Raw genomic sequence first — 15,790 nt, 5'->3', positions numbered from 1 at the left:
CATGTGACCACAGGCAAGACACAGTGCTCGGTGCGACGCTGTGGACATGCTGTGGGCGTGCAGCTGTGGGGTCAGCATCGACACCCCGAGAACCTGGGTTTCCCTCACAAGGCGTCCACAGCTCTTGCTTCAAGACATGACTCAATGTCATTAAAAAGCTGCCATCTTTGTGTTACAACCACTCTCAAGGTGAGCAGCCAGCTCAGAAGGTTAACGTTTGGCAGGGAAATCACAGTATAAAGGTACTCTGTTTGCTCACAGATGTTAGAAAAAGGCAGGAGTCAATTCTCGCCCGTTTCAATCAATGAGAACCAAGCAAGACTCTGCTGTTGTCATGGCTGGGCTGTCTACCTGGAACGAAACCCGGCAGGCCATTTGTGTGGTTTCTCTGGATAAGTTCCATTTATTAATTATTGTACAAAAAAATCTTGGCATTCATTGGAAGAGAAAAGAAGTTACTATATCCAAAGAGAGTATTTCAACATTGTGAAAGTTCTACTTTTATAACAGGGCTTTTTTTTTTTTTAAGTGGAGAAAACATTTGGAAAAATTTTAAAAAGAAACTTATGATTTATTAGAGTACAGGATCCAAAACACGTTTTTAGAAAAATATAAAGTGCCCAAAGACCAACTTACACAGGTGACACAGGCTTCCTGGAGCCAAATGAAGCATTCATGAAGAAACACACTTAGAAACAGTCTAGATACATATTTACATCGGGTCAGCAAAGGTAAAACCATCTTTCTTGGCTTCAATGTCACTCTAAGAAAAAAGGAAATCAAACCAGAAAACCAACAATTTTAACTCTCAGCATGCGCCACAGATTCTTAGTAATGCATCTCATTAATATTAATGCCATAGTATCTAATTTTCACCTTTAAATGAGAGTAGTGTAAAACGGCCCCAACCTTGGGCAGGCCGGGTGTTGTGAGTGGTCACAATTTCCAATGCGCGTCCAGACCATCTGACTTTGGATTGGACCAATGAGGAACATGGGCCCTGGACCAGAGCTAATTGGGGCGGGAAGGAGCTGGCTAGCCAAATCCCCATCTCTTTCTAGTAACTGCTCAGGAACTGTCACTAGCTGGGAAGTGGTCTCAGGTGGCTTCTCCAAACCTCAGTCATCCCAGGGTTTCCGAAGGGTAAACGAGAGGCGGTCACCAAATGTAGTATGGAAATACTGCATGCAAAGGGACAGACGGGCGGCGAGGCGTGGCTGGATCACGGCCCCCAGAGCTTCATTCACTATAGCAACTGGAAATCTTTTCAGCTTAAGAGAGTAGAGTAACTAGGTTCTAACTTCAGAAGTTAGCTACTACAGGTTAACTGCAAGGCTGGCCCACTGGAGAAGGGGCAGGTGGAGAACGGTGGGAGTCCAGAGCTGTGTTAGGACAAGGTACCTTCCTGCTTGGGTACCACAAACGTGGAAAAGATGGATATCCAGCAGCAACTGGATATGAAGGTGGACTCCCGGGCGCTTGAGCACAGGCTTCCTCCTGCTGCTGTCATGGCAACGGTGACTCTGCCGGCCACACTGTCTCCTTTCCCACTGAGCTCATGCTCTTACACCGGAGGTATTTCGCTTACTTCTACTCTGCCACATTAAAAAAAAAGGTCTTGAAATGATTCTAAGGGAGAACAGGGAGCATGAGGCCTCCCCTTCCCTTTTTAGTTTCTAAGCTTCATTATTTCTTCTCGTTTCTGGTTATCAAAGTAAAACCTCATTTTCAGGTTTTTGGAGACCATGGAGCACGGTTTCCAAAAAGCAGACATTTTAACAGCAGACTGTACTTTCCTACTACAAAGAGAACTCATTGCTGATTTAAGATCTACTTATGATACTGGAGTAGATTAAAAAAAAAACACTTATTTTTAAGGGAGGAATAGTAAATGAAAGTGGGAAAACCCATTCACAAAGACTATTATTATGCATTTTTTCAAAGAATTTTATGTAATAAAATTAAAAAACCTAATGATTCTTAAGAGATATGAGCATAAATCCGAGAGATGAATCTGGGAAAGCAAAACTGTGTCATGTGCTCGATTCATATAAAGAAAAAATAAAATGCCGGAAATCTGTTTCAAAGATTAGGAAAAAAAAAATCGAATGATTCTGATTACTGTTAGTTTGTTAATGACTCCAGATCCACTATGTGGCCAAGATCACTTAGAGCTTCAGCCCTGGGTAAAAAGACAGACCATCCTGACCGAGGAGCGCACACGGTTCACAAAGAGATCAGAGAGAAACGATTGCAAACGGACAACCCCACCTATCCAGCAAGCGAAACGCTCTGAGACAACGTAGACAGACGCGATGCGGGGTGGGGAAGAGGTGTGAGGAAAAGAACGGTTGTAAGTGTCAACAGTGAGACGTCCTGAAGACAGCATGTCATAAACGGTCACCACAGGACAAGCATACAAGCCATGCCACTGAGACAGTGCCTGTCAAATGAATCACTAGTGTAGGCGGAGAGCAACATTGTCTTTGCAGCTGGCGGAGAGAGCACACGTGATTTCCACTTGGTAGGAGGCAACCAGCACGACGGCTGAGTGGCCTGCCCGGTGGTGTGAGTCCAGAGGGATCCAAGGGGACGTCTGCACCCCAAACCCCGTCGTCTTGGAAGAGAGCAGCAGCAGCAAAGGTCCGATGTCCCCGAGACTTTACTCCACATTCTCTTTCTTTGCGCTGTAAATGTTCTGCACCGTCTCATACACAGACTCCAGGTCCTCTGGGTACCGGATCTCTAGCTCTGCGTTCGGGATGTAGTGAGTGCCTGTGAACTCCGAGAAGTAGCGTCCAACATCAGGATGGGAGATCTCCTGAGGCTCCACGTTATACTCCAAGTTCTCTGTTGGCAGAGAGGCACACGGACATTCTCATTAAAACTGGTTTTTCTGCAGCATCTTTTATTCAGAGAACCTCTGGAGAAATCTCTGAGTGCATTTTTGAGGTTGGGGGCAGGGAAAGAAACAGATGTTTTTGGAAGTCAGGAGGGAAAAGGTAGAAGGTGGGGGGTGCCCTGGAGGATGGAGGGAGGGGCCAGCTCCGCACAGAACACCAATGTTTTCCTTCTCTCTGAGCGGAGCTCCAGCAGCCCCTTGGGGTCTGCAGGCTGAAGGTGCAGAGGCTTGTCTCACCTGATCCAACACACACACAGCTGCACACACACACACACACACAGCAGGCCGAGGGTATCCTGGCCTGTTCTGTTCTCACCAGTGAAGTTTCTGAAGCCTTCACAGCACCGGGCCACAGGTCTCTCCCTGCGTCCTCTGTTGCACACTCCCCCTGCCCCCACCACCCCTGAGCACCGTGCAGTGCTGGCTCCTGCTTCCGAGGGTGAGGGCCCAGCTCCCAGGGCTGATGTGGCGTCCAGGGAGGAGTGGAAAAGTGGCTCGTGCCCCTAGACCCTAGAGGGTAGGGGTCATGCCATCTGTATCAGCTCTTAGGAAAACCATGCCCCGTCCCTTCTCTGCTCCATGTTTTGCCACTAGAGACAGAAACAGAAAATGACTCCTTTAAAATGGAAATAATAAAAAAAACAGAGGTGACACGTGTGAGGTATTTTAAAGACCGACATCCTTTCAGATGGCTTCTCCCTCCCAAAGCTATCTGAGAAACGGCTCCTCCGTGGACCCAAAGAGAGGACGGTGGGTTGTGGGCCCTTCCCCGCTGGCCGTGGAGGCCTGGCCTAGACTGGTTGTGGGCCAGCCAGGAGGGCCCAGCCCAGTCCTCCATGACCTGGACCAGAAAGCAGCTGGCCAGGAAGGCCTGCCTGCTCTGACTGCGTCCCAGGGTGCTCTTGGTTCTGATCAACATGAGCCACAATCAATTCAGGGAGTCCCCGCACACGCCAGTCGACCGGCTAACTAACACCAATGGTGCAGGAGGTTATCTCTTACACCGCTCGCGCCCTCCACCCCGAGAACAGAGGATAAACACCACGGGATAAACACAAGCGCCTCCCAGAAGCACTGCCTGTAACTTGTAACTGATGCTTGTCTTTCAGGAGAGGGGGAAAGAGTTTGTAATTCAATCTGTAACATATTGCTTTAACCCAAGAAGGAACATTTAGAGAACTGTGCTTATAGCTGTTTAAGGCTGATCCTTCAGATTACGTGGGACATACCAGTTTGAGAAATCACATACCAATTAAAGACGGATATCCACAGACTACCTCAGCATTGCTCAGGAGAGCAAAAGAAAAGAATAAAAAAAGGCAGCAACAGTCTACATGTCCACCTGCAGGTCACTGTAAATAAACAACGGCATGTTAACTCAGTACATCCCAGGCAGCCAGGAAAACGAGCAACCTGTTTTCCAGACGAGACGGGGGAAGCGGGAGTAAAAACACGTCTTATGAAAGGATAGGAAGGCCAAACACCTGCGCTGCTACGTGACACGTGCATACAGATACCTATTTTAAGTGACCTCTTTTAAACTGGGCATGTACGGTACGCCAGGCACCGCGAGACCTGCCCGGGCTCCAGCTCCTGTGACCCTCACAGGGCTCCACGCGAGGCTCCACTCACGACGCCCTCTAGCGGCTGGGCCGACAGCAGCAAGGGTGAGGACTCCGCCGGGGCTGGGGAAGCGGACCAAGAGCGGCGTCCCTGTGCACTGTCCTGCCAGCAGCGGTCAGGGAGAACGGGCTGGGACAGACCCCAGGGCCCAGACAGGCCTGCCTCAGAAGGCAGGCTGCGGGACGGTGCTCCGCAAACAGGCGCCTGGGGAGTCCAAGAGGTAACTGGGGGCTATGCTAACTGGTTTCTCCCTGCTATGACCACCAAAGTGTGGAGATGACTTCACTTCCTTCTTTACACTTATTTTCGACATTAAAACAAACTTGGACTTTCTAAAATGCTGCTGACTGAAAAAATCTGCTGTCCTGCCCACATGGCCCTCCTGCAGCGAGTGAGGGGTCACAGGCGTACCTGCCTTGGGGAGGCCTATGGGGATGCGAACACGGCCACGGGCCCTAACCTGGCCAGCTGCCTCCCTGTTGGCTTTTCTTGCCCCAGAGATGTTCAAGAGATGATGGCAGGGAATCTGGGATCACCAACAAGAGATCAAAGTCCCTTTTGTTTTCATCTGGGGGCCATTCTGCCTCAGACAGGATGCTCAGCAATGGCTGAAGACATTTCTGGCTGTTGCGATCGGGGCCTGTCATGATCTCGTGGGCAGGGGCCAGGGTGACAGAACATCCCCCAACACAGAGCTGTCTGGACCACAACACGTACAGCACCTGCTCTGAAGACAGTCAGACACACGCTTCAGCATCGCTTCTTCCCCCTCTTTTTCTAAGTATCACTAAGCAGCAGCCTGGTGTTGGCTGCCACTTGGCGTCTGAGTGTTGGCAGGAGGGCAGGAAGGCTGCTGTCAGGTCAGGACCACCCATCTGTTTAAGGACAGCACGACTGGGCAGCTGCACGGAGTTCTGAGCATGGGTCCAAAACAAGAGGCAGGGGCAGTGACGGCCCCGGGGGCTCCCAGCCCCGCTCCAAGCTGCCCACCAGCAGCACAGACTGAACGTGCTGTGTTTGCCTGCCTCGGCTCCCAGCAAAACAGGAAAGCTGTACTAACAAAAGACACTTTTTTAGGAGAAAACCAGACACTGAAGTTGGCAGCTTAGAGTTATCAGGGGAAGATAATTCCCAATCCACTATATGAGTTTAAAAAATTTTTTTGAAGTTTTAAAAAAATTTGAAGGAAGAAATCTAAGTGAAATGAAACTTAAGAAAGAGCAAAATATTAAACAGGGAATACTTAAAATGCCTGTAAAAATCGTGGGAAGAACTTCATTCCCCCAATATTTTCTGAGAAATGTTTCTGATTTTATTTAAAATTTTCAGCTACCTACATCAAAATACACGCATACCTCCCTGTAAAAGCCTAGAAATGGTACCCATGAGTCCTCTGGGGGCACCTGTCAGGCCCTCCCAAGAGGAAACCCCTAGGACTGTGGGTCTAGCTTCCCAATCCTTGTATAAACACATATACATGCAGTTAAACATACTTACATGCACTCAGGAGGTAACTCCATGTTGTCTTACGTGTGTTTATTCATACAAAGCATACAGTAAGCACTGACCTGCATGTGGTTTATTTGGCTGCAGCTTAGCATCCCCAAGCTTGGATATACCTCCACTGACCAGGCGAGTCCCATGCATGACTGTTTCTGTCATAACAAGGGGACCGCAGGCCCCCTGTGTGAGGGCATCTCTAGTGGAGGGACTGACTGGGGGAGCTGCCAGGTCAGAGGAAAACAGGCACTTGAGATTTTGACAACTTAAAAGACAGCACCAAACTGCCCTCTGAAGTGGCTGCAAGTTTACACTCCAGCCCTGACACGGGGAATCACCACAGTTAACAGCGTGTGCAGACTGCCACTGGCTGTGTCCGTGTGGGGGTGGGGTGGAGGGCTGTAGAGGAAACTAGTTTGGAAGTGGAGGACAAATCATGGAAAACGAAACTGGCGCTGGGGAGGGCACACTTGGACCCAAGCACTCAACCAGGTGCTTGGCCATCACACCCAAAGCGTGCAAGAACCAGGTTTTCACAGCACAGCCCAATTCCTGACTTTGCAATGTGGCAGCTGCCTTAAATTCAGAGCATCTGTGATAGTCACCTTCTCCAGGATCTAAGAAGTACGCAGGGAAGCTGAGACAGTTCCTGCTATCAGAAAAATACTAAAGCACGCCCCCTAGTGGTAGGAAAATCACAAACACGCAAAATGCTGCAGAGCCTGCTAAAATACTGATGGAAAACATATCTTAATGCTGCTGGCTAAACTATTTGAGGATGGCACACACATACTTGGCTCATAACTCACTCTTCTGTGGAGAGTGAAGAGAAGGGCATTCATTAATGGGCTCTTCCCAGATTACTAGGATCAATGCAGCCAAAGGTTGAAAATTTAGAAGATGAAAGTTTAAAAATAATTTAATGCAAACGTATTAGCCCATAAATGTTCAAAAATATATTTAAATAAGTCCTTTTAAAACGTTGTTTCTCAAGATCACTCCCTGGCTAAATGTGGGCTAACCTGAGCATAAAATTGTTCCAAATCATTATAACACATTGACTAAACAAAAAATCCAGCAATCCTTGGGAGGAGGCGGGAAGGAGAGAGAGACAGCCAGCAAGGGAAAGGAGAGGAGAGAGAGGTGGTGGTGGAGAGGAAAGTGAGAGGGGGCAAAGCTCTGCTTCACGGAACTAGAGGGTACACTCGCAGCAGAAAATCACCATTTTGCAACTTTCATATCATGATTTAGGCAGGAAGAGCCAACAGGAGCTAAAACAAACGTAAGGACAAAGGTCATCACTGGGGAACAGGTTATACCCAGGATTGGGTCACAGTTTGACCTCATGGATTTCTTGTTAACTGCAGATGGAACACTATCCCTTACAGGGTGTTGCTGTCTTGGCCAAGTGACCAAACCCCGCCTCCCTGATAGTGGACATGGAACCCCACGGCCTCTGGACAAGACGCAACGTGAACCACACAGCACCCGAGAGCAAGCTTGCCAGCCAAAAACCCCGACTCCATCTAATACAACCTGAGACTAACTTCTGGTTTACAGATGATAATACAAAGAAACAGTGAGACAAATCCAGACTGTTAAGACAATTCATAAGCCAACTGGTCCAGACTTTTCAAAAAAGTCAAAGTCTTGTGAAAAGCGGGGAAAAGATGAGGATTGAGGAACTGTTTTTACCAAGAGAGAACAGAGACATAAAAACCAAACACAACCATTAAGGAGGCCATAGGAGTGAAGGCCAGGCCTGGGAAGAACCCTGAGGAGAGGGCCCCCCAGGGCAGGGCGGGCCGGCCTCCGGGGGCTACAACAGAGCTCCTCTTCAGCGCTGAACCCCAGAGCCCAGCACCCCCGGGCACACACGTGCTGGGGAAATGCGGACCTCGGGCCGACAAACCACTAGCAGCCATCACAGGATGATACCCATGCTCAGTCCTAAGAATTTCCTAAGTCCCAGCATTTAAAACTTAAAAAGGGCTATTTGCTACCTTTACCCATGATCCTTCAATCTCAGTTTTAGAGTGTGAAACTGATAAGCAGATACTACATTTATAAAACAATGTCATTCCAGTATTCTTGCAGTGAACCTTTACAGCGCATGCTGGCCTCAGATACAATTAGGATGCGTTCCTGAATCGTAGGGACACTGGACAAATTCAGAACACCTTGAAACCAAATACCCAGCTTTACCTACTCTATAAAGCCCGTTTTAAAGTTAATATGGCTGTTTCTAGACACCCAAATATCAGATACTACAAGTCTTCATATCAACCCCATGTAATGGGCAACGACTGGATAAGGTGCGGGCGCAGACACTGGCCCCCAGAGCTGACAGTCTCCTCTGTTCTCGTGACGCGCTCTGAGACGTGCAGTGTGAAATGCGCAGAGTGATCGGTGGGGGTGCAAACCGTCCACGAATCATTCAGCAATTCCCAAATAACTTGATTGCTAAAATTTGTAGGATTTTTTTCTGACACAGCTTCTTACATTAAATAAAATCAGTCAGTATCTCCGTCTGACATGGAGTACACGCCAACCCCTCTCATAACTCCCCTTGTGCTGATGGAGGTTAGGTGACCTCTGGTCTCAATAAAGGGAAGTTCTCTTTTATAAGATCCTCTCTCATATTCTGATGAATTAATAGTAATTAACATGAGCCCTTTTCTAGTCTTGTTGGCACTTCTGAGATTTTTATACATCCAACATTTCTATTACTGGATTTACCAGAACATAATACTGACTTAGGTCAAGCCTTATGTTTTAGGTGAGATGCAAAAAGGTTCAGCATGAAGGTTAGGGTGAAGGCTCTTTGCCAAGCTGTCTGTGTTCGTACTCTGTAAAATTTACACATCTCTACGTGCTTCACTTTCCTAGTGTATCAAATGCACATGACGATGACGATGAGAGCGATTTAGAGTTCTCAGAGAAGTTAATACACATCAGAAGGCTGCTGTCACAGAGCAACACTGCAAAGCATTCATGTTTTTATGAATAAAATGAACAATGTGGATGCCTTGACAGGCAGGCATTCAATAAATTCATCCCATTAAACGGAGAGGACTAAGACAACGAGGGCCCTGGGTGAGCACCTGTCAGGGCTGGCAGTGGCCCCTAACACCTAGGGAGCACCTACCTGCTGACTCCCAGCTGCTCTCAGAGCTAGAGCTGTGACCTGCAGTTCCCACGATGGCCACTGGGGGTGTAGCTCTCCCAAGCACAACTTAACTGGCTGCCAGTTTCAGGGTGCCAGGGCGGCTCCCCCAACAGAGCCCATTCCGTGCCCTCTAGTTCAGGTAGGCAGTATGAGCAGGGCAAAAACTGACCCTCCTTGCCTGGAGTGAGCCAAAGGCAGTGGCTAACAAACAGGACTTTCAGGAACTAGGACTGGTAGAGGCAACGACCAATCAGAACAGAAATGGGCAACAGCTTGGAACAGGGGTGTGGTGGTGACTAGGGGGGAAGACCCCAACCTGTTGATATGGCCGCAAAAATACATACCCACCTACGTTTAGCTGACTATCAGCCCTGATAAGGTTGATGGCCGTGTGACAACTGCCGACTCTCAAACCGACCACCTCTGCCCGCAGCATCCGAGTGCTCAGACGTGTGCCTGAGGTACAGACAGAGCCCGCCACTCACCCTGGGCGGCGTATCGACAGGACCCGTCCTCCACCAGGACGTTGTAAAAGGGCTGATGGTGGCCGTGAGGCAGGCTGTGGACGTTCATGTTTCGGATCCACTCGTGTCCCATCATACAGGTGGGGTCCCAGCCGTAGATGACACAGTTATAGCCGTACCTGATCAACACAAGAGCAGCCACACGTCAGCTTCCTGTCGCGGGAGAGCAGAACAGAGGCGATGGCTTGGCTTCTCCGAGGCTCGGGTTCTTACAGATCCACCCGCCTTTACTCTACGCTGAGTCAATTTCACTCCTGACCTCTTTATGAGCCCCTCTTATTGACAAGCTCACTCCATCTTGTTGCTGCTGCTGTTAGTCCGACTCTTTGTGACCCCACAGACTGCAGCAAGCCAGGTTTCCCTGTCCTTCACTGTCTTCCAGAGTTTGCTCAGAGAGTAGTACAATTGGGGAAACACTGAAGTCTCACTAGATTTTTGATGAGGTTAACAAACTGTTGATTTTTTTCTGAGTTATGACAATGGAATGGTAAACACTCTTTTGAAAAGAAAGAGCTCTTACCTTTTTAGTGCTACTAAAATAGCTACAGATGAAATGACCTCTGGTATTTGCTCCAGGGGGAGGGGGAGAGTCAGGGGGTGGAGGGGAAATGTAGACTGACCTCATAATGATAGCCTTTGAAGCTGGACACGGGAACATCACTTGGTTCATTACACTCCTCTCTCTACTCTCACATACACTTGAAAATCTCACAACAAAGTTGAAAAAAAAAAAAAAAAAGAATCCAGTAAAAGAATGGAAAATCCTAGCCAAAAACTGAGGAGACATTTGCAATTTATCCGCCCACAGAGACTAATACACAGAATAAAGAAACTGCAAATCAGTAAGACTAACAACTCAATTGAAAAACACGCAAAATGCCCGAAGAGGCACTTAATCAAAGGAAACTTAAAAGGCCAGTTAACACAGGAAAAGAACCTCGATCTGCGTGGCAACCAGGAAAATGAAAATTAAAACCGCAACGAAATGCCATTTGCCACTTACTACAGAAGCACACTGTTCAAGGGCTGGCACTGCCACAAGGTGGCGAGGCTCAAGCCTCAGCGCCTGGCCTGCTGGCGGGATGCGAATCAGCACAGGTGCTCTGGGGGGCAGGTTAACTGTGCCTCATCCACCAGCCATAGGACCCACTGGGTAAGTCCCTACCGAACTCAGATCCAAGGAGAGTGAGACGGCGGGACAGAGAAGCTGACAAGAAGGGGAAGCATCCGGCCGGCAGGGCTTCCACTCCCCAGAGCTGGGACGCTACAATTGTTAGAAGAGCTCCCAGTTAGGAAAGCCAGGTGCTTCTTAACAAACAAAAAGGTTAGATACACGGTTTGGTCTTCGGTCCTTGCTGCGATGGGCCTTGGTCTCTGCTGCACCGGGTCAGGTCCCCGCCGCTCATGGCGCTGTGTCCTCGGCAGCCACACTGGGTGGGAGCAGGCGCCAAGAGCACTCACCTCTTGTGCTTCATAATGAGCCCAATGGAGTAGCAGACGTCCCTGTGCTTCTCGTGGGAGCGAAGCTTGACCTCCACCCCCACCTCCTCCTTTTTCCGCTCAATGTGCTCCAGTGTGTGCTGCACCAGGTAACCCACCGCCCCGTGCTGCCCCGGGTCTAGGGTCTGGATGTGCTGGAGGATGTCAAGCACCTTCAAGACAAGACAGAAAGACTAGGAGATAATATTTTCATTTAGGCCTTTTCGGTTTCCTGGCGATAGATTTAAACCTGCATAACCTGATGAAAGACGGCAAGGTGGGCTGGGCTAATAGCCTGTGTCTCTGTGACCCACGGGGGTCTCTCCCCACTGGTGCCAAGTACACCCAGAGTCGCTTCATGTGCTGGGGGCTGACCCTGGCATCTGAGTCCAACCAGTCTGAGTGGGAGGAACTCTATTTAGATACACAAGGCACTGGAGCCCACACGGGACGGGGAGGCCAGGGCTGCCGTCCGTGAGTGCACTGGGGCTGGGTGAAGCCTAACAGGTCCGCACATTCCTGGGAAGTGGGGACTCGACATCTTATACACAGAAAGGAAACCTTTTCAACCTGCTGCTCATGAACTGGAAAATGAAATGCGAAGTTGCTTCAATCAAGATGGAAAGGCTGAGTGCAGAGTGGCCTTGGGGCTGCAGGAGAGGGGAGGGGTCACAGAGAGGGCAAGGGGAGATGGACGTGCGTCAGCATAGCGCGTTTACGATGCTCTACGTAAGAAGAAAGACGTGTAGGTCCAAGGCTCGGAGAGCCTACTGTCGTGCCAAGTACGTTAACCCTCAGTGGACTTTAGTGTTCAGAACAGGGAGAAAGCCCTCTCCTCGGAAGTTACGTGACGAGCTGGTGGAGCAGAACTGCCTGAACCTGAGGTTCTATTCTCTTTATGGCACCCAGTGCCGCTATGGAAAAATACAAGTTCAAGGAAAGCTGACTCACGTGAGCAATTACCAAGCGCCTACTGTCTCAGCTGTCAGATGAGGGTCTCTGACGTGTTTGTTTTAGAAAAGGATCTCTTCCTATTTATTGACGCGGGATTCTGGCCCCAAATCTGCCAAACTCAACTGCTTTTGTCTTTGAATTAATCTACTTATCAAATAATGATTAAAAACTCCCCTATTTCCTGACACATCGTGAGCCTGTATAAGTGCTGTGAAAACTGCAGTTTTTTGCAACGCAAGGTATTATTTTAAAACCCAATCTTGTCTTCCAGAATGAGATTTGCAGGATCTCAGCATTTCCTGAATATTCTTCTCCTGCTGGTTCACTGTGCCAAGCCTGTCACAGGTCTTTTGAACCAGGCTTAGAGAAGTTAAGCAAGGTGCCTGAGGTCACAGGGTTATGGAGACATGCAGTGAAAACGTGGACCTGGGGCTGCAGCAGTCGCCTTCACACCAAACCAGAAAGAAGAGGATTGTAATTAACTGTTAGGAAAATTCTCAAACACGGATCAGGTGGACAGAATGGCACGACCCCCAGTAGCAGAGCCAGCTCGGAGCCCAGCCATCCACCTGCCGCCCCCGCAGTGGCCTCGTCACGCAGGGGCACTAGCAACAGTTGCGCCTTGTAGCTAAAAGCATCGGGTTTCACAGTAGGCTCCTTGTGTTCCCCTCTGCAGTTCCAACTAATTACTTCTGACAAGTTTTCTGTAGACACAGGCTTCCTCTCCTTCCTGGCAGCCCCTTCCTACCAGATAAGTGAAAGAAATGTTAACTTGGAATCTTCAAAGCACAAAGGAAGTCTTGAACTCAGAGTGTCAGAGGAGGAGATAAGGTTCAGGGATGATTACGTCCTTCCCTTGGTGGGAGGGGGGATGATGGGGTGACGGGGGAGGCCAGAAATGGAGAAGGTGCCGTAAGATGTGCCCAGGGCGTCCCGAAGGCCTTTGCTGACGGTGGGCCACCACGACATCTCCAGCTAATGTCCAGGCTAACGAATTCCGTCATTTCTTATTCATTCAAATAAAACTTCTGTGAGGACCTACTGGGTGGGAGGAATTGTGTTGAGAGCCAGGGGAATAGCTACAGTAAGGAACAAAACAAGGACGTCCCTGGTGGTCCAGGGGCTTAAGACTCTGTGCTGCCAATGCAGGGGGCTTCTGTTGACCCCTGGTCAGAGACCTAGATCCCACACGTCCCAGTTAAGAGTTCACATGCTGCAACTAAAGATCCCTCCTGCCACAACAAAGACTGGAGGTCTCGTGTGCTGTAAGTAAGACCCGGGACAAATAAAAAAAAAAAAGAACAAAACAGATGGTCCCGGTCCTTAAAGAGCACCGTCTAGTGGGGAAGCTTGGGGAAACAGGCAGCTTCAGACACCCTGCACGAGCATGTGGAAGGGCGAGCACAAGGCACAGCGTGGAGAGCTGGGAGGGGGTTCAGAGGCGAGAGCTAAGCTGACATTTTGTCTCAGCAGGCGTGAGCCACAGAGCTGAGGGACAGGAAGGAAGCTCCAGGCAGAGCTTCAGCGTGTGCAGAGGAGGAACCAAGAGCACGGGGGTGGGAGGACAACGCAGCCCAGGCAGTGCAGAGTGGACGTGAGGAAGCACAGCCTGGTGGAGCCGGGCCACCAAGAACCCGGCAGGCCTCGGCAGAGAGTGGGAGCCTGACCTTGCAGCCAAGGAGGGAGCCACTCAGAGGGTCCCGAGCAGGGAAGGGACATGAGTGACATATGGTTACGGTTACTCTGACTCCAGTGCTTAAAATGCGTTCAAGGGGTCTAAGAGAAGGAAGGAGACCGCGCAGGCAGCCTATGTGGTCACAGAGGGGACACAGCTGCCGGCAGATGTGTGGTGGAAGCCTGCTGGTGTGGAGCCCAGGGTCCAGGCAGGGATTCAGGAGCCATCGGCCTACAGAGGGGAGCGGAGGACTGGACAGCAGGTATGATCGCCGAGGGGAACAGCAGAAGGAAGTCTAGAAACTGCTCCCCCCACCCCGCATTGTGGAGCCTTTAACAGAGAGCAGGATGACAGGAACTAGAGTCAAAAGAACAGAGGTTCTGAGTGGTGGGGAAGTGGCCTCCATGATCAAGAGAGATAAGGAAAGACAAGTATCCACTGCATTTGGCAACAAGGAGAAAAGTTTTAACAAGAGGGGTCACGGACTTCCAGTTCACGTGGAGGAGGGGTGGGAACAGAGCCCTGGGTTCTGAGCAGCCAGAGGAGGCGAGGGGGAGGTCGGCCCTAGGACCCTGGCCAGGCGGGGAGCAGATAAGGTGGAGCCACGGGGCAAAGCAGAGGGCTGCCATGGGAGGCTTTGTCTTTTCTTTTTTCAAAGATGAAGAGAGACCTGAGCGTGTTTAATGCTGACAACAGAAGTAGAGACAGGGACCTGCAGATCCAGGAAAAGAAACAAAAGACTTAGCAGTCCCTGGACAGGCAGCAGGCTGGACCCAGAGCCTGGGGGTGTGCGCCTTGGGAAACCGAGGGGCTTCTTTTCCACTGAAATGTGGAGAATGGAGGCAGGAATAACTGGATCACAAGGATGCCGATTTGGCAGCAGGAAGTGGAAAGTGCCCATCTGTTGGCTTCTTTAGAGACCATCTCGCCTGACCCGGTCCACAGGGGTGAAGTGTGTGGGTGGGCTTGGAATCTGAATGCCTGGTGCCATCAGCTCCTGTAGGAACCCCTGACAGGTCACTAAACTTCTCTCAATGCCTGTTTCATTATTTACAAAAGGGCAAAAAAGCTTGTATCCACCCCGAGGGGCTGGCAGGTGTTGGAGGCATGCAGCCTGAGCTCTCTAGCTGTCATCCCCCCCAGCCCTGGAGGAACCTACTCCTTGCTCTGAAATCCTTTCCCGGGCCTTCCAGGGGCACCTCAAACCCTCCTCTGGAGCAGACCCTCTTCTAATTGCTCTGCACCCCTGGGGGTCTTCCTTACTGGGGGCCTAGCCCTCCTTTCTTGCTGCAGCTGGAGTACAGTTCACGGAGCTGGGAAGGTGAGCTGTGGGAAGGGAAATGGCCACTTTCCCCTCCTGATCTCAGATGCGGAGGGGAGGGGGCAGTGGGGGGGGGGGGGTCCCGGCAGCCCACGTCACGGAGAAAAATGTTCTGTGTGAGACAGTTTTTGGAACTTGCTCCAGTGACGTCTGCTTGGCAGGAAGGCAATCTTGGCCATCTGAGGAGGAGGCCGAGGAAACTCCCTGGAAATGGTAGAGGAGCCCTCAACGGAGCCCAGCATTAAAAGGAAGGACGCCAGCGCTTCAGCAGGCGCTCCTCACAGAGGGGACATCGACCCCTCTCCTCCTAAGGCTGAGCTGTGTTTTCAGTACAGAATCTACTTGGGAGGAACCACACTTTGAAAGCATCTCTGAGTCTCACAAACTATCATGAAATTCCTTAACCAACATACAGTAAAAAGTGACAGGAATTAGTTATGTGTATACTGGTATCAAAAATAAAGTAAAAAGATAAAAATCAACTGTTCATTTCTGGACAACAAGGTGCTGAGAGGCAGGTGGTGACTTGGGGGGAGTCTCATTTTCCTCTACTGGGTCCCATGGGGGTCCTGGGAAGACGGTGCTGTCTGGGCTGGAGGCAACACCTTAAGACAGGAGCCCGGGACTTCCTATTGCCGCGTCC

General features: G+C 50.0%; 1 protein-coding gene across 4 annotated transcripts in view; it reads right to left on the bottom strand.

Moving 5' to 3' along the window:
- Positions 1 to 550: 550 nt before the first annotated feature.
- The window catches only part of FBXO21 (F-box protein 21), a 37,061-nt gene continuing 21,821 nt past the window's right edge, over positions 551 to 15,790 (bottom strand). The window contains exons 10-13 of one of the 4 annotated variants that reach the window (XM_070769595.1): positions 11,180 to 11,391; positions 10,339 to 10,425; positions 9,680 to 9,837; positions 551 to 2,850 (exon numbers count right to left, since the gene is read on the bottom strand). In XM_070769595.1, the coding sequence (XP_070625696.1) occupies positions 2,663 to 2,850; positions 9,680 to 9,837; positions 10,339 to 10,425; positions 11,180 to 11,391 (645 nt within the window). In that variant the 3' untranslated portion in view covers positions 551 to 2,662. The remainder of the gene's footprint in view (positions 2,851 to 9,679; positions 9,838 to 10,338; positions 10,426 to 11,179; positions 11,392 to 15,790) is intronic. The other 3 variants (XM_070769596.1, XM_019977518.2, XM_019977520.2) reach the window with 3 other exon arrangements.

This window comes from Bos indicus, chromosome 17, assembly GCF_029378745.1.
Source record: "Bos indicus isolate NIAB-ARS_2022 breed Sahiwal x Tharparkar chromosome 17, NIAB-ARS_B.indTharparkar_mat_pri_1.0, whole genome shotgun sequence".
Taxonomy (NCBI): domain Eukaryota; kingdom Metazoa; phylum Chordata; class Mammalia; order Artiodactyla; family Bovidae; genus Bos; species Bos indicus.
Note: the sequence above shows the minus strand (reverse complement) of the source record. Positions and strands in the feature narration are given on the sequence as shown.